This window comes from Erythrolamprus reginae, chromosome 8 (assembly GCF_031021105.1).
Source record: "Erythrolamprus reginae isolate rEryReg1 chromosome 8, rEryReg1.hap1, whole genome shotgun sequence".
Classification (NCBI taxonomy): Eukaryota; Metazoa; Chordata; class Lepidosauria; order Squamata; family Dipsadidae; genus Erythrolamprus; species Erythrolamprus reginae.
Window position 1 is genome coordinate 57,305,186 of NC_091957.1, and position 25,705 is coordinate 57,330,890.

Here is a 25,705-nt window from a genome sequence, read left to right on the forward strand (position 1 = left end):
CCGGCCAAGCGTGATTCGTCTTTCTTTCTTCTTTACAGCTCGCCTTTCTCCCACCCCCCACCAACCCCGCAGGGAAAGGGGAGGAGCCGAGCATCCGCCCGCGGCGGCCAGAGCGAGGCCGTCGCGCAAGCGCAGGACCGCGCAGCGGCCTAACTCCTTTCCTCCCCTTTACCCCGAACCGCTACTGTCCCACCGCCTTGACAACCGCCGCCACCGCGCAGACGCAGCCGAGGCGGGTGCGCGCGCACCCACCTCTCCTTTTCCCCTCAGAGAGCCGCCGGGCTGGCCAGGCCGGGCCGCGGCCACGAAGAGGCAGAGCGCCGCCGCTGCCGCCCCTGGATTCCCCCGGCATGGGGCGCCGCCGGCGCCGGGGCTGCCGAATCCCACTGCACCGCCCCGGCCCGCGGAGCCTGTAGCCGGGGGAGGCGGCTTGAGGCCTCCGTCGAGCCCCGCCGTCGCGGCGCCCCGCCATCCCGCCGGGCATGAGCCGGGCAAGCGGCCTTCCTCCTCTCCTCTGAGCGCCGCCCTCGCCATGGCCCAGGCCGAGAAGATGGAGCTGGACCTGGAGCTGCCCCCGGCCGGGAGCGGCGACGGCGGTGGCCTGAGGCGTTCCAACAGCGCGCCGCTCATCCACGGCCTCAGGTGACTACAAGACCCATCCGCCACCCGTGAGGGGAAGAGAGTGCAAGGAGTGCAAAGCCGGGCCTGCCGCGTAGGATGGTCTCTGCAGTCCAGGCGGAGGAGAGGGCTCGTCCCATCCGCCCTCTTCGCCAGACGCTCAGACTATAAAGCCCATGCTGCCCAGCCCTTGCCCGGTTGAGGCACGTGGGCTTTTTTCCTTCTTCTTTTCTTCCAAAGGGCTCCAGGTTGGAGAAAGCAGGTCTGGAGGCGCCCTGTCCGCCCCCTTTTTCTGCCGTCAATCTTGTTTCTATTGTTGCAAAAAGGGATTTATTTGAGTTTGTGGGGGTCGCTTGAAGGGCCTGGGGGGCCCCCAGAACACACAGGAAAGGCCTCTGGCTTGGGGAGGACCCCCCCCCCCCAGATTTTCTTGGAGGTGGGTGGCCAGTTGTTGTTTCTGGCTTGCCAGAAGGATGCAATTGATATAAACCTGCAATTCCTTTTTTAAATTAATAAAAATTGGGTCAGCAGTTCCCAAACTTTTCTTTCCGCCCTTCCCTCTGGTGCACCCCCGCCCTAAAATTTCAACCAGTGAAAACGATGCAATCAAATTTAGAAAAAGTGGGTTTATTTCTTTATTGAAGACTAGAGGTGGCTTACAATGTATAAAAACAGTAAGTTACAATATGACTAAGTCCAATTAAACTCAAAATTACATAACTATTTAAAATTCCTAGTTACATTAAAATCAATCACACCCATTCATACAGCAACAATGCAATCATAGAAACATAGAAGATTGACCACAGAAAAAGACCTCCTGGTCCATCTAGTCTGCCCTTCTACTATTTCCTGTATTTTATATTAGGATGGATCGATGTTTATCCCAGGCATGTTTAAACTCAGTTCCTGTGGATTGACCAACTACGTCTGCTGGAAGTTTGTTCCAAGCATCTATTATTTCAGTAAAATAATATTTTCTCACGTTACTTCTGATTTCCCCCCCAACTAACCTCAGTCATTCGTTGACCAGCAGCTAAGATCTAATCGTCCCAAGCATGGCGACATAAATGGGTCTTAAGACTCTTATGGAAGGCAAGGAGGGTGGGGGCAGATAATCTCTGGGGGGAGTTAATTCCAGAGGGCTGGGGCCACCATAGAGAAGGCTCTTCCCCTAGGCCCCACCAAGTAACATTGTCTAGTTGATGGGACTAGGAGAAGGCCGACTCTGTGGGACCTGACCGGTCGCTGGGATTCATGTGGCAGGAGGTGGCCCCAGAGGTATTCTGGCCCGATGCCATGTAAGGCTTTATAGGTCATAACCAACACTTTGAATTGAGTCTGGAAACCAATTGGCAGCCAATGCAGACCAGGGAGTGTTGGAGAGAGATGGGCATGCCTATGGTGGCGATGCAAGGAAAAAGTCTTCCCCCACACACACCTTGCCAAAGAAGTGCAGCTGCAAAACCTCAGAGAGTAATAAAAGACCAAAAAATAACGATGATAATGTATAATTAAAGCAGCAAGGTTTATAATAATGTGGCATTTTGAGATGACCTAGGTTGGTCTACATCGGTGTTTCTTAGCCTCAGCAACTTTGAGAGATGTAGATTTCAATTCATGGCAGAATTCCCCAGCTGGAGTGACCTAGATTTGCAAAGGAAGTTATCAAGTTATCTTTCCCCCTCTGGTGCAGAACCCACAGAATTAACCAGTTCTTTGGGTACCTGCTCAAGGGTTGAGGGAAGGCAATGATAGGTATATAACCTACATGTTTATAGCCCTGGCAATTTACATAGCACCCTAAAGAACAGTTGTAAGCGAAAGGACAGGTGGCTTCCTTTACTTGTTGCTTGTATCCTTAAGATTTTTATTAGTATTCATTGTTTCCTCATTGCTTATTTCACCCCTATGACAATCATTAAGTGTTGTAACTCATGATTCTTGACAAATAATATATTTTTTGTTTTATGTCTGCTGAGAGCATATGCACCAAAGACAATTTTTGTGTGTGTCCAATCACACTTGGCCAATAAAGAATTCTATTCTATTCTATTAAGGTGTATAATAAAAAAAGGTCACTGTCTGAAAAAGGATGGAAGTTAGATCAGTGGTAAAAAAAAAAACCAAAGGGGTAGAAAAACCACTGTAGAGATGTAACAGTTCTACTTTATTTCTTTCCAGTGACAATTCGCAGGTTTTTCAGCCTTACGTCTTACGAACCCGCAGGAACAGCACAACAGTTATGAACCGGCATAGCATGGTGAGTGTTTGGGAGGCACAGAAAGATTTTCAGTCTTCCTGGAGACTTAGGAATTGGCCTGCGGATGTATTTGTGAATGTGCACATACACGCACTGGGGAAACACAGGGTGGGCAAACATAGGATCATCTGGTGTCACGTGACCCAGGAGAGAGGAGGTCCTAGAATGAAGTTGTCAGCTAAATCCTGAGCAGGGGCCTTTCCAAAGGCTGAGACATCCGGAGCGTGCAATTTCTTTCGGGGTCTTGGTTGGGTTCAACAGCATCAAAAATGCCCCTTTGGATTTTAAAACATATAGTTAGCTCTGCAGCTGTGCTTTGCTTTGCCAAAACAAGTTGTGTTGCCTGTTTTGGCAAAAAGCACTTGAGTTAAATGTCTTTTCTTAACAGTTAAAATTCACAGCGCAATAGGCTTTATTTTGTCATTCTTTGTGTTGTTTTGGCATGGGTGCTGGCGTGGTTCTGCATGATGGAAACTGTTAATTCTTCTTCCTTCCAAGGAGAATGAGTATTCCTTCAGTGCTACAAAACGAGGAGGTTTCAGGGCCACCTGCCTTGAAGCACAGGCTGCGTGGTAGTATATTTCTCCAACATGGAAACAGTGCTTCTGAAAGGAAGGAAGGTTTTGTTTTGCCTGTGCTTTTTGTTTTATGCTGTCTGCTTTTGAAACGTCTGCCTGTATTTTTTTCCCCCCAGCTGATATCATCATCTCCAATCCGTATCCCTAGTAGTCGGCTCCATCAGATCAGAAGGGTAAGTGTATAAAACCGGGTTCCTTTCTTCCGTGAAAATAACATATATCGGGTTTCTCTGCAGATTCTTTTTCGACTGAGTCAAAACATAGCTGGCACGATGACATTTTTGGCAGCCTAGGTAAATTGAACCTCAGATGTTCTCCCTGTGGCTGGAGCTTTCTTTTGTGAAAACACACACACACACACACACACACACACACAAACCCTCGAGACTGCGGGGCTCTCCTGCCTTAGCAACTTTGCCACTTGTGGACCTCAAGTTGTGAAATTGCCAAGGCTGGAGACGCAGGCACAGTTTCCAGCTTGCACCTGAGTGTAAAGGGATATTCTCGCACCCAGGCAAGGGTTCAGCTGAGCATGTAGGAAAAGCAAGTAGGATGCTTGGCTGCATAGCTAGAGATATAACAAGCAGGAAGAGGGAGATTGTGATCCCCTTATATAGAGCGCTGGAGAGACCACATTTGGAATACTGTGTTCAGTTCTGGAGACCTCACCTACAAAAAGATATTGACAAAATTGAATGGGTCCAAAGACGGGCTACAAGAATGGTGGAAGGTCTTAAGCATAAAACATATCAGGAAAGACTTCATGAAGTCTGGAGGACAGAAGGGAAAGGGGGGACATGATCAAAACATTTAAATAGGTTAAAGGGTTAAATAAGGTCCAGGAGGGAAGTGTTTTTAATAGGAAAGTGAACACAAGAACAAGGGGACACAAACTGAAGTGAGTTGGGGAAAAGATCAAAAGCAACGTGAGGAAATATTATTTGACTGAAAGAGTAGTAGATCCTTGGAACAAACTCCCAGCAGACGTGGTTGGTAAATCCAGAGTAACTGAATTGAAACATGCCTGGGATAATCATAGATCCATCCTAAGATAAAATACAGGAAATAGTATAAGGGCAGACGAGATGGACCAGGAGGTCTTTTTCTGCCGTCAGTCTTCTATGTTTCTATGTTGCTCCTCTCTGCTCTTAACTACACCGATAGCAAAGGGCCAATCAATCTAGGCAGTGCGGACCCCCGAGACATTGATTCTTCCTCTTCCTCAGGAGGAAGGAGTGGACCTGATGAACAGAGAAACGGCCCACGAAAGGTAGGTGTGATTGAGACGCGCTCTGGAAGTGGCCCCCTCTGGTCCCGTGGTGGCACTGATGACCCTTTCTGTGTTTTAGGGAAGTGCAAACCGCAATGCAGATCAGCCAATCGTGGGAAGAAAGCTTGAGCCTGGTAATATCTTTACAGATGTTTAATATTATTAATTCCACTCCTTCACTTAACCAGTGAACATAATAAGGAGCGTGAACAGATGTGGCTTAAGGGGAGAGGCTGGTTCGCCCCTTGGCTTTCCCTTAGAACGGCTCAGCTTTTCAGGCTGCCACACGCCGCGTCAATCATAAACGGGAGGCTTTGTGTTCCCAGAGCGACAACGACTTGGACAAATCCGAAAAATCCTCCTCTCCAAAGAGAATAGACTTCATTCCTGTTTCTCCAGCTCCTTCGCCCACCAGAGGGATAGGAAAGGTAAGTCGGGTAGAGCCAACACTGTCACCCTCTATTTAAAAAGGATGGCTTTTCCCCTGCTGGGCTCTGTGTCTGTGTTTTGAGCCCATTTAAGCGCCTTTCCCCCAGGGCGCTCGCTCGCCAAGGAGGGCTCCCCCCCAAAGTTTGCTGGTGAATATTTGTAGTTAATTAGGGGTAGTGGTTTCTGACAGTCTCAAAATGGGTGAGCAGTGTGATCGGGCGGTACGGAAAGCAAGTAGGATGCTTGGCTGCATAGCTAGAGGTATAACAAGCAGGAAGAGGGAGATTGTGATCCCCTTATATAGAGCGCTGGTGAGACCACATTTGGAATAATACTGTGTTCAGTTCTGGAGACCTCACCTACAAAAAGATATTGACAAAATTGAACGGGTCCAAAGACGGGCTACAAGAATGGTGGAAGGTCTTAAGCATAAAACGTATCAGGAAAGACTTCATGAACTCCATCTGTAGAGTCTGGAGGACAGAAGGAAAAGGGGGGACATGATCGAAACATTTAAATATGTTAAAGGGTTAAATAAGGTTCAGGAGGGAAGTGTTTTTAATAGGAAAGTGAACACAAGAACAAGGGGACACAATCTGAAGTTAGTTGGGGGAAAGATCAAAGGCAACATGAGAAAATATTATTTTACTGAAAGAGTAGTAGATCCTTGGAACAAACTTCCAGCAGACTTGGTTGGTAAATCCACAGTCACTGAATTTAAACATGCCTGGGATGAACATACAGTATATCCATTGTAAGATAAAATACAGGAAATAGTATAAGGGCAGACTAGATGGACCATGAGGTCTTTTTCTGCCGTCAGTCTTCTATGTTTCTAAGTGCTGGTAGGTTTTCCCCACCTTTTTTCCTTGCCTTCTCGGCCATTTCAATTGCCCCTTTTAGCTGCCAGCTCAGCAGCCTGAATTGCCCGTTGTGTGAATCAGAAAATAATGAGGATTGTGTGGTGGCTTAGCCAAGGAGGCCACTGGTAGCATCCTATCCTTCTTTGCCACTTCCCCTCGCGTCCATGGATCATGCTGGTGAGTTTTTCATTTCTGCCTTTTCAAATCCCACGCAAATGTTATGCTTTTCCTTCCTAGCAATGCTTCTCGCCGTCTCTGCAAATGTTTGTGAGCAGTAACGGATTGCCTCCGAGCCCTATTCCTAGTCCCACAAGGAGATTTTCAAAGTGAGTCCAGGCCTTCTTAATAATAACGGTTTCACTGCTGCATTGGTTGCCAATCAGTTTCCGGTCACAATTCAAAGTGTTGGTTATGACCTATAAAGCCCTTCATGGCACCGGGCCAGATTATCTCAGGGACCGCCTTCTGCCGCACGAATCCCAGCGACCAGTTAGGTCCCACAGAGTGGGTCTTCTCGGGTCCTGTCAATCAAACAATGTCGCTTGGCAGGACCCAGAGGAAGAGCCTTCTCTGTGGCGGCCCCGACCCTCTGGAACCAACTCCCCCCAGAGATTAGAATTGTCCCCACCCTCCTTGCCTTTCGTAAGCTGCTTAAAACTCACCTCTGCCGCCAGGCATGGGGGAACTAAGATACACTTTCCCCCTAGGCCTTCACAGTTTTATGTATGGTATGTTTGTATGTATGATTGGTCTTTATATAATGGGTTTTTAACTGCTTTTTTAGTATTGGATTTTGTTGTACTGTTTTACTGCTGTTGTTAGCCGCCCCGAGTCTGCGGAGAGGGGCGGCATACAAATCCAATAAATAATAATAATAATAATAATAGTAATAGCACCTGAATAAAGATCCACCCAAGGACGGGACTAATATCAGCAAATGTTCCAAGAATTGCGAACGTCTTGCCTTAAAGCAGATTCTGGCTGGATGGTTCCCTTTGGAGGTTGCGTAGACATCGTCAGATTAATGGCTGTAGTTCCTAGTCCTCCATTCCATAGGTTGCTTTTTTTTAAAAATAATTTTTTAAATTAGTTTTTCAAAAGACAAAGGTCAAACAACATTCAACATTAAAGAGGTACCATTGCTCCGCTTATCATAGAAGTCTAACTAATACAAAAAAGAAAAAAGCCTAACTATGATCAGATCAATACAAAAACATAACATACATACTCTATAGTCTTATTAAATTTAACTCTATATTCTCTATGTTAATTAATTTTCTTATCTATCAAATATTAAATTATTATTCATGGCACCGGACCAGAATATCTCTGGGACCGCCTCCTACCGCACGAATCCCAACGACCGGTTAGGTCCCACAGAGTTGGCCTTCTCCGGGTCCCGTCGACTAAACAATGTCATTTGGCGGGACCCAGGAGAAGAGCCTTCTCTGTGGCAGCCCCGACCCTCTGGAACCAGCTCCCCCCAGATATCAGAGTTGCCCCCACCCTCCTTGCCTTTCGCAAGCTCCTTAAAACCCACCTCTGTTGTCAGGCACGGGGGAATTGAAAAAATTTTCTCCCTTCCCCCTAGTCTTATAGAATTTATACATGGTATGCTTGTTGGTATGATTGGTCTCTTAAATTGGGTTTTTTTAGATTACTTTTTAATATTAGATTTGTTACATTGTGTTTTTAATTGTTGTTAGCCGCCCCGAGTCTTTGGAGAGGGGCGGCATACAAATCTAACTAAACTAAACTAAACTAAATGTTTTAATCTAAAATAGAATATAAAATATATCACTTCTAAATTTATCATATTGCAAAACTACCTTATGTTTATATTATTTTTCAGCTATTCATATATGCATATGGTTTACCATCAAATTAATAAGTTCAAATAATTATAAATTCTTACTTATTTAATTTTGAAAACTATTTTTAAAATTCCACCATTTATATACTTTATCCCATATTTTATAAAATATAGGTTGCTTTTAACCATCACCAAAAGGTCTGCGTGGCATTCTTTGAAATGAGGGCGAGGAAACTCCTAGGCGGTGCAATGGAACAATTCTTTGTACGAAGCAACAACTTGCTGTCTTTTTCTTAAGTGAGACTACAAGTTCACAAGAACATGTGTCTCTTGTAGATGTCCCCTTTGTCAGAAAAGCTTTAAAAATGATTCATAAACAAATTATTCTGCTATTTTTTGTTTGGTAAGTGGTCTCAGGCAGTTGCCGTGCCCAGTCAGCGGGTAGAACTAACAGGACAGGAAGAGATAATGAACATTGCATATCATATCTCTTAAAGGCTCCCGGATAGGGTAAGGTAGAGAAAGGTCCAAGAAGGTAGAAATCTGGAAAACAGAGAATTAAACTCCAACAGGTATCTAGCTTATGAAACTTAAGAAACATCTCAGTCAGCTGTAAATCTAAAATCTACTTCAGTCACGTATAAATCTAGCTTTCTTTTTAAAGGATTAAACTCCGGTACTTGCTTGTGAAATTTAAGAAATGCTACATGCATCTTAACGTTAATTTGTTTATTGGCCCCTCCAAATGTCCTCTACAAGAAATCGTGTCCATTCTGTCCAGATTGGTTGCTTCCAAATTTGTATTGTATTTGTATTTATTAGATTTGTATGCCGCACCTCTCCACAGACTCGGGGCGGCTAACAACAATAAAAAAGACAATGTAAAGAAATCTAATATTAAAAATAATCTAAAAAACCCCAATTTAAAGAACCAATCATACATACCATGTATAAATTCTATAAGCCTAGGGGGAAGGGAAAATTTCTATTCCCCCATGCCTGACGACAGAGGTGGGTTTTAAGGAGCTTGCGAAAGGCAAGGAGGGTGGGGGCAACTCTGATATCTGTGGAGAGCTGGTTCCAGAGGGTCGGGGCCGCCACAGAGAAGGCTCTTCTCCTGGGTCCCACCAAACGACATTGTTTAGTCGACGGGACCCGGAGAAGGCCAACTCTGTGGGACCTAACCGGTCGCTGGGATTCGTGCGGCAGAAGGCGGTCCCGGAGATATTACTATGTACTACACCTCCCAGAAACCTTTGGTTACATTAGCTTTTAAGGCAGGCAGAAAGTGGGGTCTCCTATTTCTGGAGCTCATACGTAATTATAGTCTTAAAACAGACACTTGATTTTAAAATAATTCAGGGGTGTGTTTCCTTACGACCTTCAGAGTTTTCAAACATCCTAGAAAGATAATTCTCCGACTTTGATTTTAGCAGGAGGAGTCAGAGTCCAATCAACTGTATCAGACCCAGCGTACTTGGTCCCATTAAAAGGAAAGGTAGGTAATGCTTCCAAAATATTGACCAGTATATCAAGTATTAGACACCACAAGGATCTTCCCCCAACTGCTGGTTGCTATATACTTGAGGGGGAGAGAGTTTGTTTTATCGATCAATTTCTCTTGATGGAATGATGTCAATTTACAGAGACATATGTATAAAGTTCTTGGACCAAGGCTGGTGTATTTGACCACTGAGAATGCCCCCCCCCCTTGCATTTCCGCGTGATGGAAGTCTCATTCTTCTGTGCTCTTAAGGAGAATGCATATTCCTTCAGCGCTATAAAATAAGGAGATTTCAGGGCCACCAGCTTTGGAGTAGGGGCTGAATGGTAGTATATTTCTCCTACATTAAAAACACCAATTGCTCCTGTTTTACACGGTCCCTAGCTGATCCCAGTAGGGCTACGAAAGCAACCTTCAATAAATCTGCTCAGAAGCAAGCAGGAAACTGAAAAAATCTTGGATTTTGGTCTTGGAATTCTCAGAGGGGGTTATTGACAATTGTCTCTCTCTCTCTCCCCCTCCCTCCCTCATGTCTCTAAGCAGAAAGTAGAAACTTTTTCTTCTCTTCTGCTTAATTAAGAAGGGGGTGGGAAACCCTGCAAACTATTGGATATGGTCTGGGAATGTTGTTGGAGCTTGCGGGAGAATTCCTTGTGTTCAATTCTGGAGAAAATTGAACGGGTCCAAAGACAGGTTACAAGAATGGTGGAAGGTCTTCAGCATAAAACGTATCAGGAAAGACTTCATGAACTCCATCTGTCTAGTCTGGAGGACAGAAGGAAAAGGGGGGACAGGATCGAAACATTTAAATATGTTAAAGGGTTAAATAAGGTTCAGGAGGGAAGTGTTTTTAATAGGAAAGTGAACACAAGAACAAGGGGACACAAACTGAGGTTAGTTGAGGGAAAGATCAAAAGCAACATGAGAAAATATTATTTTACTGAAAGAGTAGTAGATCCTTGGAACAAACTTCCAGCAGACATAGATAAATCCACAGTAACTGAATTTAAACATGCCTGGGATAAACATACTGTATATCCATTGTAAGATGAAATACAGGAAATAGTATAAGGGCAGACTAGATGGACCATGAGGTCTTTTTCTGCCGTCAGTCTTCTATGTTTCTAAGAGAGGGAAGGGTTAACCCTCCCTCCTTTTGAAAAACAGCCTTGTACTCTGGGTAGTTTGCCAAGGCTTATTTTTCAAAAAGAGACTAGGAGGGAAACTTCCTACCTGCTCAATGTCAAGAATAAGGCACCCTTTATGTGTGTTCATAGCACAACTCTTCACTTTGTTCTTCACAAAGCTTTGATTTTCTGTGCCATGCCGACATTATCTTTCTCCCATGGCAAAGTGTGTCTGTCCAAAGTAGATGATGGAATCGCCTCTCTTAAAAAGCTTCCTTTCCAAATGTCATAAGAACGGCTTGAATCCCCACAGGTGAAATGGAGACCGAAAGCCAGCCAAAGAGACTTTTCCAAGGAACCACCAACATGCTCTCTCCTGATGTCACCCACCTGACTGACCTCAGCTCATGGTAAATGGTTTCAGCAGAAAGGTGGTCTGGAATATGCCACCGCCCCCTTATAAATGGGCTGCCAAGGCAGTTGTGTCCTCTGCTCCTTACAGTTTCATACAGCGCGTGTAATTTTTATGACCCGTACTGAGATTAAGAAGAGTTAAGAAAGGGCTACAAAGTGTTGGCAAGATGTTTGCTTCCAGGACAGAAGTTCTGAGATTCAGTTCAAGCCATTTCTAGGGGTAGCGATTTCTGTTATGTTCAAGAATCTAAACTAAGTCTCAAAATGGGTGAACAGTGCGGTCAGGCGGTAGGGAAAGCAAGTAGGATGCTTGGCTGCATAGCTAGAGGTATAACAAGCAGGAAGGGGGAAATTGTGATCCCACTGTATAGAGCTCTGGTGAGATACTGTGTTCAGTTCTGGAGACCTCGCCTACAAAAAGATATGGATAAAATTGAACTGATCAAAAGACGGGCTACAAGAATGGTGGAAGGTCTTAAGCATAAAACGTATCAGGAAAGACTTCATGAACTCAATCTGTATAGTCTGGAGGACAGGAGGAAAAGGGGGGACATGATCTAAACATTTAAATACATTAAAGGGTTAAATAAGGTTCAGGAGGGAAGTGTTTTTAATAGGAAAGTGAACACAAGAACAAGGGGACACAATCTGAAGTTAGTTGGGGGAAAGATCAGAAGCAACGTGAGAAAATATTATTTGGCTGAAAGTCGTAGATGCTTGGAACAAACTTCCAGCAGACATGATTGGTCAATCCACAGAAATGGAATCTTAACATGCCTGGGATAAACATATATCAATTGTAAGATCAAATACAGGAAATAGAATAAGGGCAGACTAGATGGACCATGAGGTCTTTTTCTGCTGTCAATCTTCTATGTTTCTATGTTTTTTGGGTTAACTGGGACATAGTTTTGTCTGATCCTCTGAAAAGCTGCCACCGGTCAGCGGCTCCATTTGGACAAGGTTGATTCTTCGCAGACTCGCCTTTTTTGGTGTCCGTTATGGCACGTTAGATTCCCCCTTGGCTCCTCAAGCAAATAGGAAGGAGAAAATAAATCCGACAACTGCAGAAGTTTAGGGTTGCCAGTTGAAGGAGGTGGGACTTAAATTTCTCTGCCTTGTGACTCGGGTGAATCACAAAACCGATCTTAATTCTGGATGGTCCGTTCCATGGGGCTGGGATTTCACTGCCTTCCCCCACCTGCAAACATTTCACCCCGTGAGGTTGAGGTGACCTGCTGGAGCTCCTGAATGGATTAAATGCTTCAGAAGCTGTTCAGTCAAACTTGTGTGAGCAAAGGAAAAAGTGAGTTGCGGGTACAGAGTTTGTGTATATAACATTGTGGAAAGAAGTCTAGGTTTAAAAGAGAAGCATCTTATCCCCCCCTCCCCCCCCCCCAAAAAAAATCCTGTCCTTGACTCCAAGTAAAAGAAGGGGCAAACTTGGTATCCTTTGCAGGGTGTCAAACCTGAAAATCATTTATTCTAATTAACTTATGAGATAAATAATACTTATTTAATAATATGCCCTCATCACCTCGAGACTCGACTACTGCAACACTCTCTATGTGGGGCTACCTTTGAAAAGTGTTTGGAAACTTCAGATCGTGCAGAATGCAGCTGCGAGAGCAATCATGGGCTTTCCCAAATATGCCCATGTTACACCAACACTCCGCAGTCTGCATTGGTTGCCAATCAGTTTCCGGTCACAATTCAAAGTGTTGGTTATGACCTATAAAACCCTTCATGGCATCGGACCAGAATATCTCCGGGACCGCCTTCTGCCGCACGAATCCCAGCGACCAGTTAAGTCCCACAGAGTTGGCCTTCTCTGGGTCCCGTCAACTAAACTCTCTGGAACCAACTCCCTCCAGATATCAGAGTTGCCCCCACCCTCTTTGCCTTTCGTAAGCTCCTTAAAAACCCACCTCTGTCGTCAGGCATGGGGGAATTGAGATATTCCCTTTCCCTACCCTTATAAAACGTATGCATGGTATGTCTGTATGTATGATTGGTTTCTTAAATTGGGGTTTTTTACATTACTTTTAATATTAGATTTGTTCATATTGTCTTTTTACTGTTGTTAGCCGCCCCTAGTCTACGGAGAGGGGCGGCATACAAATCTAATTAATAAATAATAATAAATAAATGAGGCACAGTGGTTAGAGTGCAGTACTACATTTTCTGCTGACTGCTGACTGCCTACTCTTTGGCAGTTCATTGCACCAGGCTCAAGATTTACTCAACTTTCCTTCCAAGGTTGGTAGAATGAGGACCCAAGTGGTTGGGGGAAGTAGGATGACTCTGTAAACTGCTTAGAGAGGGCTGGGAAGCAGTATAAAAGTCTACGTGCTATTGCTATTTAATGTAATATCCCTCCCCCCCCTCCGATTTATTTGCCCAGTATGGGTCTGCAGGCATCCCTGGCGGTTTATTCTCCTTCGGGATACTGTCTAAGGGCCATTCTTTATCCAAATCCTGCCCGAATAAAATGGCGTCTTTCCCCCCTGTTTCTTCCCAGTTTGTCTTCGGATATCTTGGACGGCAGCACCAGCAGTGTCAGCTCTTCCTCCGACTCCTTGGCCAAAGGCAGCACCGCCACCGAATCGCCCCTCGCGTGCTCCAACTCCTGCTCTTCCTTCCTCTTGATGGATGACCTTTCTCCCAAGTGATTTCTCTCCCAGGCAGGGGGTGGACGCTCCGTCCCCTCACTTCTGCGTAGGCGCTGAGAAAGTCCACGGGAAATAAATCCTCCAGGACCTGAGGATTTTAAGTACTGAGTGGAAATACGAATGCGACTTTAATCCTTGGCAACTTATGGTTTTGACGAGCTTTCCTCTTTCCAACCAACCTGTCAGCCCCTTAACCAGCTTTTTTGTGTTTTTTTTAAACCCAACCTGTTATTTTACCCATATCTGTTGAAATCATTACTATCTTTGCTTTCAAAGAAACCGCAACGCTTTTTAGAACTTTTTCAAAAGAAACACCTAATTTATATTAGTGTGGGAATGGTAGGCGGGGAAGCCTTTCGCTGTTGCTATCATGGTCGTGGGTTCTGGAGGTGAAGGTTGGGGGTGAGAGAATCGTTAGAAAACTGTGTCTTGTTTTAAAGAATAACCTAGATTGCTCTAGAAATTCATTTAGGGGGGAGAAATGGACTGTTTTCTGCTGGACATCGGGCACATTCTGAGCCTCCTCCCCTGTCCCCCCCCCCCCCAAATTCACAAAACCCCTAAATAGTTATTTTATAGGAGGAACTTCTTTATTTCTCAGTTGCATCTTCTACTTTTTCATTTCCAGAGAAGAGGAGGAGGTTGCAAAATTGCCCTTGGTGGCTCGTAGCGGCTGCCGCCGTCACCTTTGTGAACCAAAACACTTTGGGAAGAAGGCTGGTTCCGTTTGCAGACGGTGGAGGATTTAACTTGCCTGCTGTTTCTGGGGTTGTACAGAGATGGCTTCCAAGGCTGCAGGGATGACCGGTTGCAAAATTATTTTTTTGGGGTGGGGGAAAGGGGGAAATTGTTTTTGGCTATCAAGTAGAATAGGTCAAATAGTCGGTGTCTCCCGCGGCACTGAGCAACGTTTGTGCCTTAGGAGGCCTAGTAAAAGGATGGAAGAATGTAAGCAAAGGAGCTGGGTGGAGGGGAAAGGCTTTAAGGGGGAGGCGTTGCTGCCCTCCTGCTGCTCCTGGGGGGGCTAAAAGGGGGTCTCTTCAGGGTTAGGTTTGCCTGGGCAGCAGCCCCAAGACAAACTCCCCGATCGTTGGGCTCAAAACTCTGTTGGTTCGCAAGGAGCTTGACCTTTAAGCTAGGAGGAGGGACAACCTGTAGTAGCTGGGCTCAGTTTGGGCTGCAGCAAACAGTTTCTTTACTTCTTGAGACCTAACCAGGCTTAACCAACAGAAAAGAGATCCACTTGTAATCTACTGTGTTATGCTATTTATTATTTATAACTGTAAAAAAAAAAAAGTCTGGTGTTGAATTATAGTATTTTTTTATGATTGAATCCCTTTTTTATGTTTCGTGAGTGCTGGCTATGGTCTGTATTGAATAGGCAACCTTGTCTGAGAAAAACAAAAAAAACCAATGTACGCTTCCCCTCTTGAATGTTTGTGAGTATCCACACGCTCTTTTTGTCAAATCCAAGTTGGGGAGGGGGTGTTTTCTCCCTCCCCACCCCCTTGGGTAAGATAATAGCACTGAATTTGACATGGGATTGTGCTGACCTGAAAGGCACCGGAATCTCTGCCAACAAGTTTGCCTGTCTGCAGAGGGGAGGGGGAGAGGCCTAAAAAAAGAGGCCGTTTCGTTTTCCGTACTTTTAGCATTTTGGTTTCGAAAGTGTTTGTTTGGAATTGTAATAAGTCCTCCCTTCGGGCCAGCTGTGCCTCCGTTCTTGTGATCTCAATATGGAGAGTTAGTTTCCCCACTTCCAATAAATATTGTAAGATATTCGCTGGTATCTTTTCCTTTTCAAGCAGCACAAATTTATTTATTTTTTATTTATTTTATTTATTCATTTGTCCAATACACAAATACATAGGAAGAAAAATGGACATGTAGTAATATATATAAGGGTAAAAGTGAACTTAGAGGAGAGGATACAGTGGTACCTCAAGATACGAACCCCTCATCTTACGAACAACTCGAGATACGAACCCGGGGTTCAGAAAAAAATTGCCTCTTCTTATGAACTTTTTTCGTGTTATGAACGCCAAACCTGAACTTCCGTGTTCGGCGCTCGGGAGGCTGCTGGGAAGCCCCCCCCCGGCTGTTTTAAAAGGTGACAGCCGGGCGGCGGGGCTTCCCAGCAGCCTCCGAACGCCGAACACGGAAGTTCGGGTTTGGCGTTTGGCTTCGGGAGGCTGCTGGAAAGCCGCCCTGCTGTTTTAAAAGGTGACAGCTGGGCTGGGGGGCTTCCCAGCAACCTCCCGAACCCCGAACTTTTGCCGAACTTCCGGGTTTGGGGTTTGGGAGGTTGCTGGGAAGCCCCCCCAGCCCGGCTGTCACCTTTTAAAACAGCCTGGGGGCTTCTCGGCGGCCTCCCAAACGCCGAACCCGGAAGTTCGGGTTCGGCGTTCGGGAGGTCGCTGAGAAGCCCCCAGGCTGTTTTAAAAAGTGACAGCCGGGCGGCAGCGTTTTTTTTTTGGGGGGGGGGGGGGGGGTTTGGTTGCACAGATTAATTGACTTTACATTGTTTCCTATGGGAAACAATGTTTTGTCTTACGAACCTTTCGTCTTACGAAACTCCCCCTGGAACCAATTAGGTTCGTAAGACGAGGTATGAATGTATATGAAAGGAAGAGAATATATATGATAAGTGAGAGAAAGGAAACTAATAATTCTGCGAGCTTGTGTGGACACCCATAGCTACTGCTTATTGGTACAGTGAATCCTTCGCCACTTCGCGGTTCACCTTTCGCGGACTCGGTGCATCGCGGTTTTTTATAAAATATCAATAGAAAAAATATGACGTGGATTTTTGCTACTTCGCGGGTTTTCTGCGGAACTCGATCTGAGACGCTACTTGCCTACATAAGGTTGTAAACAACACACAGTTGGTTGATTGATGGAGAAGTGACCAACCAGGGAGTGCTGCTTTGTATCCCAGAGCCTGATTGGCTCAGTACAGTAGTGCGCTGTTTTTTGGCCACCGAAGAGATCCAATCAGCTGTGACGAAGACCTTGTGAGAGGTCCTCCAGGGCGTGTACCGGTCACGGCAGAGTCGCTGGGAAAAATGTGTAGAGGCCCAAGGACAGTACTTTGAAGAATTTTAAGTATTCGTGCAAATCTGTTCAATTACTTTAAAAAAAAATTGCATTACTTTTGGAACACACCGTGTATGTCTCTTGCAGAAGAAGGCTTCTCGAATGCTCCAGCAATGTTTCCTGAGCCAGTTTATCTGCAGCAGAACCTGCGCTAAATCGGGAGCAATTGCACCGCAGCAGCATCTTGGGCGCAAAGTCTCGCTCCACTCAGCAATTTTGTCATGGGTGATTCATGCTTTTTCCAGGCGGGCTTTTCCTCTTCCTCCCTCCCTCTCCCGCTGCAGACACCGTTCCATCTGTTCAGGATTCTCCCTTTCAGGGGGAAGTTCATAATTGTATGTGTGCGATAACAAGGCTGGAGTTGCAGAAACTGAAGAGGTCGGAAACCGGCCCCGTTCCCTCCACCGCCGAATCCTCCCTCTAGTGGCGTCTTCCTGCACTGCAGCCATTCCTATGGAAGGTCCCTCGGGGCAGGATTCCCTTGAAACATTGATATATGTGAAAGGGTTCAATAAGGTTCAGGAGGGAAGTGTTTTTAACAGGAAAGTGAGCCCAAGGACAAGGGGGCACAATCTGAGGTTAGTTGGGGGAAAGATCAGAAGCAAGGGGAGGAAATATTATTTGACTGAAAGAGCAGTAGATGCTTGGAACAAACTTCCAGCAGACGTGGTTGGTAAATCCACAGGAACTGAATTGAAACCTGCCTGGGATAATCATAGATCCATCCTAAGATAAAATACAAGAAATACTAGTAGAAGGGCAGACTAGATGGACCCAGAGGTCTTTTTCTGCTGTCGGTCTTCTATGTTTCCCCCCCCCCCACTCCTCTCTTCCGCACTCCTCTCTTTCTCTCTCTCTGCCTGAATGTCACTTTCTCTCTCTCTCCATTTCTTTCTATCTCTCCCCCACTTCTTCTCTGTCTTCCTTCTGTCTGTCTGTCTGTGCTGTCTCTTTCTCTCCCTCGATTTCTTTCTCCCTATTTCTCCCCCACTCCTCCCGCTCTTCCTCCTCTCTCTGTCTCTGTGTGTGTCTGTCTCTCTCCCCCTCCATTTTTCTCTCCCCTCACTTCTCTCTCTTTCTCCGTCTCTCTCTATATGTCCCACAAGAACAAGGGGGCACAATCTGAGGTTAGCTGGGGGAAAGATCAGAACCAGCGTGAGAAAATATGATTTTATCAAAAAAGTAGCAGATGCTTGAAACAAACTTCCAGCAGACGTGGTTGGTAAATCCACAGTAACTGAATTTAAACACGCCTTGGATAAACATAGATCCATCCTATTACAGGAAATAGTATCAGGGCAGACTAGATGGGCCAGGAGGTCTTTTTCCGCCGTCAATCTTCTATCTATTTCTCTGCCGGCCCTTGACAAGAAAAAGGTGGGCTTAAAAGAAATCGACTCTCTCGGTGGTGTCCAAGCAAGTGTTACCAATCGGCGAGCCACCAGCAAGGTTGGCATTAGCCAAAAACGAGCGGTTAAAACACAGGAAGCATGTGGTAGGCCACAGTGACATCACATAGCTCGTGGTGCTATTTTTACTCCCCTGGGTAATTGTAAACTCGGCATGAAAGGTAACGAGGAGGAGGAGGGGGATTTGGAGGGATGGGAGATGGGGAATGAGGTCAAAGCGACAGTTTTAAGCCGAGGGGTTATTTCAAGCGGGGGGGGATGATTTAGTATAGAGTGAGCTGGAAGGGGCCTTGGATGTCTTCTATTCTAGCCCCCTGCTCCCTACACCAGTGATTTTTCCCCCCTTGGATGCCAAAAAAGTGTGCCCGTTCACTATCGCACATGCCCGAATGCCCAGACCCATAACTCAATGCCTGGGGAGGGCGAAAACAGCTTATTTAACAGTGTTAGATTTTTATCCCATTTTCCTAAAAAACAGTCAAATCAACATACTAGTCTTTCCTTCTATTTTTCCCAGAACAAACAGCATGATTGGGTTGTGTGATTATTTTAACAATACGGGTTCTTACACTAAGTTTTTAATTATTGGCTTTGTTATATATTGTTTACCATTGTGAGCCGCCCCGAGTCTTCGGAGAGGGGTGGCGTACAAATCGAATAAATTATTATTATTATTATTATTATTATTATTATTATTATTATTATTATTATGTCAGTACAACACAGCAAACAAGATCACTATGCTGGATTTCATATTTCATCACCAGTCGGGCGCTTCCCAAGCACCTAGGACTGCGTGATGTAGCGGCGAATTATGTTTGCCGATCCCAGTAAAGCGGCCTTTTGCAATTGACAGGTGGAGATTTTGTCAATTCCGATGGTTTTCAAATGTCCACTGAGATCCTTTGGCCCTGCGCCCAGCGTGCCAAGTACCACTGGGACCACTTTCACGGGCTTATGCCAGTCGTTGCAATGGATTTCAGCTCCAAGAATAATAATAATAATAATAATAATTATTATTATTATTATTATTAGATTTGTATGCTGCCCCTCTCCGCAGACTTAAGCGGCTATTAAGCGGTCGCGGCATTAGAAAGGTTGAAGAACCGCTGTTATAGAAGAAGCTCCTGCTCAACCAGGGGGTTGGACTTAGAAGACCTCCAAGACCCCTTCCAACTCTCTTGTTCTGTTCCAGCTCTGAAGAACTGAGAGCCAAACTGAAGAAAGATTCTTGCGCGAGAAGAGAAAAGTCTTCAAGGAAAAAAACCGAAACCCAGTTGCCTTTTGGAAAATCCCCTTCGGAAGAGCCACGACCTGGATGGCTGAGAACCTCCATGGACTTTTGGGTTGGTGATCTTTGTTTTTTTTTGTCTTGTCCTACCAGTCAAGAGATAAACAGCACAATTTCAACAACACCCGGCGTTGATTCCCAACTGCTGAAAATGTGCAAGAAACCGATAGGGAGGGAGCCCCTTGACTCAACCTCTTTCCTTTATTGTTTTTAATTTACAGGCTTGTGGGTTTTTGGCCCCCAGCTCCATCCTGGTGGGCTTCCTGTTCATCCGTCACTATCCTGAACCCACCCGCTTTGCAAATGCTGATTCCCCCACCCAACTGTATGGTTTTCAATTTTTTCTTCTTTTTTCCCGCTGGAAAAGTGCAGGTAATGTTTATAAGGTAGATCAGGCAGCGTGTAAGTCCGCTTCCGTTTAGGAGCAGGGATCTCCAACCTTGGCAACTTTTCAGCCTGGCGGACTTCAACTCCCAGAATTCCTCAGCCAGCAAAGTTGCCAACCTTGGCCATTTTAAGACGTGGACTTCAACTCCCAGAATTCCTCAGCCTTCTAAGTTGCCAACCTTGGCCATTTCAAGACGTGGACTTCAACTCCCAGAATTCCTCAGCCTTCTAAGTTGCCAACCTTGGCCATTTTAAGACGTGGACTTCAACTCCCAGAATTCCTCAGCCTTCTAAGTTGCCAACCTTGGCCATTTTAAGACGTGGACTTCAACTCCCAGAATTCCTCAGCCTTCTAAGTTGCCAACCTTGGCCATTTTAAGACGTGGACTTCAACTCCCAGAATTCCTCAGCCTTCTAAGTTGCCAACCTTGGCCATTTTAAGACGTGGACTTCAACTCCCAGAATTCCTCAGCCTTCTAAGTTGCCAACCTTGGCCATTTTAAGACGTGGACTTCAACTCCCAGAATTCCTCAGCCTTCTAAGTTGCCAACCTTGGCCATTTTAAGACGTGGACTTCAACTCCCAGAATTCCTCAGCCTTCTAAGTTGCCAACCTTGGCCATTTTAAGACGTGGACTTCAACTCCCAGAATTCCTCAGCCTTCTAAGTTGCCAACCTTGGCCATTTTAAGACGTGGACTTCAACTCCCAGAATTCCTCAGCCTTCTAAGTTGCCAACCTTGGCCATTTTAAGACCTGGACTTCAACTCCCAGAATTCCTCAGCCTTCTAAGTTGCCAACCTTGGCCATTTTAAGACGTGGACTTCAACTCCCAGAATTCCTCAGCCTGCAAAGTTGCCAACTTTGGCAACTTTAAGACTTGTGGGAGTTGAAGTCCACCAAGCTTAAAGTTGCCAAGGTTGGAGACCTCTGGTTTAGAGCATTGAGAAAATAGATGTTTTTATTATAGATGAGAACTCTAGCCCCCCTGCCTTATTTTTCTCCACCCCTCTTGGGTGCAGGTCAAAAGTTTAGCCCTTATAAAAACACTCACACTCGCATCCACCACACTGTCGTATTTTTGGCTGCGCTCACCACCGTCTCCAGAGGTTTGTGTTCATCATAAATATAAATATAGATTTCTACGGGCTCACAGCTGGTGCAGGAGTTGAGTGGATCTTGCAGGCTGGAGGAAACGGAGGCTGCGAGGGGAGAACACACCTCTCCAAGGGCAGCAATGAATTTTAAAAAGCAACGATCGCGTCAACGGCGCAGGGGGCCTGCTCCCAATGCCTCCGTTTTAGGATTGGCGGGGTTTTTTTACTCTGAGCGAGGCTGCAATTGATGGGCGTTTTTTTTAAAATGACAGTACAGTATAAAGAAGGAAAGTTTTGCCCTTTCAATAGTCCCAGGGGAGGATAATATTTTTCTGGCTCTTACCTTTAGAAGGACTGGAAGAAAAGTGAAATTTCATTTCCCCCATTCATTTCTGTATCTATCTTCATATTTCTTCCTATTTCGTAATCGTTTTATTTGTATAGAAACATACGACACATAGAAGACTGACAGCAGAAAAAGACCTCCTGGTCCATCTAGTCTGCCCTTATACTATTTCCTGTATTTTATCTTAGGATGGATCTATGTTTATCCCAGGCATGTTTAAATTCAGTTACTGTGGATTCTTCCATCTTTCCTTCTTCCTTTCTCTTCCTTCCTTCCTTCTCTTCCTTCATTTCTTCGCTTTCTTTCCTTTCTTTCTTTCTTTCTTCCTTCTTTCCTTCCTTCCTTCCTCATTCAAAGAAACATAGAAACATAGAAGATTGACGGCAGAAAAAGCCCTCATGGTCCATCTAGTCTGCCCTTATACTATTTCCTGTATTTTATCTTAGGATGGATCTAGGTTTATCGCAGGCATGTTTAAATTCAGTTACTGTGGATTTATCTACCACATCTGCTGGAAGTTTGTTCCAAGGATCTACTACTCTTTCAGTGAAATAATATTTCCTCACATTGCTTTTGATCTTTCCCCCAACTAACCTCAGATTGTGCCCCCTTGTTCTTGTGTTCACTTTCCTATTAAAAACACTTCCCTCCTGGACCTTATTTAACCCTTTAACATATTTAAATGTTTCGATCATGTCCCCCCTTTCCCTTCTGTCCTCCAGACTAGACAGATGGAGTTCATGAAGTCTTTCCTGATAGGTTTTATGCTTAAGACCTTCCACCATTCTTGTAGCCCGTCTACATCTTGACCCCTCGCATCCTGAACATAAACTGCTTCAACTCCTACCCTCAAAACGTCGCTACAGAGCACCGCACACCAAGACAACTTGACACAGAAGAGGAGAAGTCACACTCCTAAACCCACCCGCTTAGCAAATGCTGATTCCCCCACCCAACTGTTCGGTTTTCAATTTTTTCTTCTTTTTTCCTGCTGGAAAAGTGCAGGTAACATTTATAAGGGCACCCATAACCTTGGCTTTAGCGTGTTAGCAAGTGCCATGTCTTGCCATGTCTTGAATTGCAGGGAAGATACGAGGGTCGCCCAGAAAGTAATGCACCACATTTTTTTTTCTTCAACAATTATTTATTGAACACAATGAAACTTACACACAAGAAAGAATGATGTTTCTTCCACACTCCCTATTTTTCCACGTAATCTCTGTCCCGTTCTGTGGCCTTCCTCCAGTGAGACACAAGGGCGTGTATGCCCTGTCGGTACCACTCCTTGTTCTGGTCACGAAGCCATTTCTGCCCTGTATTGGCCTCCCCCTCTGTGCCCAGCGACTAACCGTACTTCTGTCGACTGCAGATTCTCCCTAAACTGTACACAAATGTTTGTGAATGTTTCCAACAGTTTTTTTCTCTGCAGTGAGAAATTCAATGACGACACGCTGCTTTGTACCATTACAGTATTTATTTATTTATTTGTTTGTTTGTTTATTTATTTATTTATTGTTAGAGTTGGAAGGGACCATGCGGGTCATCGTCCAACCCCCTGCCTAAGCCGCAACCCTATAGCATCCCAGCCAAATGGCAGTCCAATTTCCTCTTTAAAATGTCCAGAGTATTGGAGTTCACAATGTTGTTCCACTGGTAGGTTGTTCCACCGGTTGATCGTTCTGACCGTCAGGACGTTCTTCCTTATTTCCAGGTTGAATCTCTTCTTGGTCAGCTTCCAGCTGTTGTTCCTCATCCGGCCCTCCGGTGCCCTGGAGAATAGAGTGGCCCCCTCCTCTCTGTGGCAACCCCTCGTATACCTGTAGACTGTTATCATGTCCACTCTGGCCCTCCTTTTCTCTAGGCTATCCATGCCCAGTTCTCGCAGTCTCTCTTCGTAAGTCTTGGTTTCTAGACCCCTGATCATTCTGGTTGCTCTTTTCTGCACCTTCTCCAGAGTTTCAATGTCTTTTTTGAAGTGTGGTGACCAGAACTGAACACAGTACTCCAGGTGTGATCGGACCAGGGCGTAGTAGTGTGACTGAGAAAAAAAAAAGGGGTGCATCGCTTTCTGGGCGACCCTCGTAGACCCACAAAATTGCTAAGAGCTTGCTAGAGAGCCATTCCTGACACAAGACACAATATCGTGCAACCCTACAGACAAAAAGGCATATGCAGATAATTACACCGTTTCTCAAACAAACAAGCACCAAAGCAAAATTTGCTTTAGGAAGGGGGGGGAGGAGTGGAGATTGAAATTAGGTGAAGCTGCAGAAAAACATTCTTTGGTTTTAATTCACGTTAATCCCTCTTGAGTCAAAGTCTGAATTCTTCCAGAAGCAGGAAGACAACAGGCCGGACAGCCAGCAGGAAGTTGTCCCTTTTGCTCGGTTTCGTGTTTAGCTAAATAACATCTTCCTCTTTCTTTCTTTTTGGTCTTTTTTCTTTTCCTCCTCCCTCTGGTTTTTTGACAGCAGAAAGAAAAACAACTGGGTGGCTCGATCATCTTGAAAAAGGAAGTTAGAAGAAGAGCAGAGCAACCGAAGGCCGGCTCCTCCTCGGACAGAATAAAATCCACCCTTGCCCCCAAAGCGAAAAAGCCTTTGAGTTTGGGACAATGAGAAATCCGGGAGGGCTGGGACATAACATTTGCAGAGTGTAGGAGATGTTTTTTCCCTTTTGCTGATCGGGGAAAAATAATAATAAGTTGCACAACCATGCCTTATCAATCAGTTTTCCTTACTCCTTCCATTATGACTCTTTCTCAGCCCTTCCTTCCTTCCTTCCTTCAATCCTTCCTTCCTTCAATCCTTCCTTCCTTCCTTCCTTCCTCCCTTCCTTCCTTCCTTCCTTCAATCCTTCCCTTCCTTCCTTCCCCCCTCTCTCTCCCTTCCTTCCTCTATCTATCTATATATCCATCCATCCATCCATCTATTTGTTGGACTTCTATGCCGCCCCTCTCCAAAGACTCGGGGTGGTTGACAACATATCAAAAAATAATAAACAATATAAATATCTAACATCCAATTAATATAATTAACTATTCTAAAAACCATGGAACATTTTAAAAAAAATCAATTATTCACATTCTAACAACAGGATCTTGTGACCCCAAGCCTGGCGGCATAGATGGGTTTTTAAGTTCTTCATTTAAGTTACCGTGTTCATCACCCACTTCAATTTCAATGGTTTTTTTTCGTTATCTTCCTATCTGTCAATTCACACCCCAAGATGGTGTGTAGCTTATTTATTTATTTATTTATTTATTTATTTATTTATTTGATCGATTCATTGATTTATATGTCACCCCTCTCCGAGGACTCAAGGTGGCTTACAACATATAAAACAATAGAATGCAATAGCTAAATCCAATTAATTAAAGTAGATAAATAACCTAGAATCCCCAATATTTTAAAAATCAATCGTATACATTCAAACCTCAGCCCTACAGGGGCCTAAGATCTAATTGCCCCACGCCTGGTGGTATAAATGAGTCAAGACACTTATAGAAGGCGAGGAGGGTGGGGGCAGGGGGTGGAGCTGATTCCAGAGGGCCAGGGCCCCCACAGAGAAGGCTCTTCCCCTAGGCGCCGCCAAGTGACATTGTCTGGTTGACCGGACCTGAAAAAGGCCGACTCTGAGGGACCTGACCGGTCGCTGGGATTCATGCGGCAGAAGGCGGTCCTGCGAGTAATCTCGTCCAAGCCCTTGCTTTTTAAGCTCATCCTCCATCAATTTCAGTTAATTGGAACATTGTAATATTAACACAAGGCGGTAAAAATAATGCATGTGTATATATACCAGAGCAAATCTTTTACATAGGACTGTAACAGCTGTAAAAAAGTGACAATGTGTTTAATTTTAATTCATTTTTTTTCTTTTGTATGTGTGTTTATGTTAATGTTTGTATCTTTTTTGCATTGTTTCTTTTTTAATGTATATATTTCAATAGAAATTCTTTTTTTTTTCTTTTTTTTTTAAAGGGAGGAATAAAGCTCATCTTCCACAGTCACCCTGGGCCGATGCACAAGAGGGAGAGGAGACTTGTTGCACATCTGGAGTGAACAGCTGCATCAAGCATTTTGCAGGAAGAGAGAAGGAAAAGTAGCCCAGGCGGCCCACAAGACAGAAGGGGGGATCAGCAAAGGCTGACTATGTTTATGGGGGTCACTGAGGCAGCTGCGGCCGCCATCTTGACTTTTTTGACCGCTCCCCGCAAGAAGGACGAGGCTCGAGAGTGTGAGGTTTGCTTTGGAACTGGCTCAGAGCCGCCCTCCCTAAACCTGGATGAATCTGGACCTCTTCGGACAGGGTGAGCTTAGCCCCGATCCTTCAGCTCCTCGGACGGCCCAAGGGGCTTTGGCTGACCCTTGAAAACTATTTATTTTGTCTTCATTGAGAGACAGAATTGGAGGCTAAGAAACGTCATAAATAATGTATCAATATGTAAAACATTCAAATAAACAAATGTGACAACAGAAAAATACATATATTGCTTTGTGGTTGTGTTACTTTTCCAGGATGTTCTTGTGA

The 25,705-nt window shown here is 44.9% G+C and overlaps 1 protein-coding gene and 2 non-coding genes across 6 annotated transcripts; all 3 read left to right on the forward strand.

Moving 5' to 3' along the window:
• The first annotated feature begins 235 nt into the window (after positions 1-235).
• Positions 236-25,646, forward strand: PABIR2 (PABIR family member 2). 4 transcript variants are annotated; one of them, XM_070759988.1, is made up of 10 exons: positions 236-642; positions 2,803-2,881; positions 3,576-3,632; positions 4,686-4,729; positions 4,809-4,863; positions 5,056-5,157; positions 6,259-6,347; positions 9,268-9,332; positions 10,779-10,875; positions 13,401-15,330. In XM_070759988.1, exons 1-10 carry the CDS (start codon positions 533-535, stop codon positions 13,549-13,551), a joined length of 849 nt encoding a protein of 282 aa, XP_070616089.1. In that variant the 5' UTR covers positions 236-532; the 3' UTR covers positions 13,552-15,330. The 4 variants fall into 4 exon arrangements, with proteins under 4 accessions (XP_070616089.1, XP_070616091.1, XP_070616090.1 ...); XM_070759990.1 differs by lacking the exon at positions 13,401-15,330 and adding an exon at positions 25,156-25,646 and having other exon boundaries at positions 263-642; XM_070759989.1 differs by having other exon boundaries at positions 263-642; positions 9,271-9,332.
• Positions 3,342-3,475, forward strand: LOC139171744 (small nucleolar RNA U109). Its single transcript, XR_011559798.1, has one exon. It is a non-coding gene; the product is annotated as a small nucleolar RNA U109 (small nucleolar RNA).
• On the forward strand, positions 9,554-9,686 carry LOC139171743 (small nucleolar RNA U109). Its single transcript, XR_011559797.1, has one exon. It is a non-coding gene; the product is annotated as a small nucleolar RNA U109 (small nucleolar RNA).
• Positions 25,647-25,705: the final 59 nt, after the last annotated feature.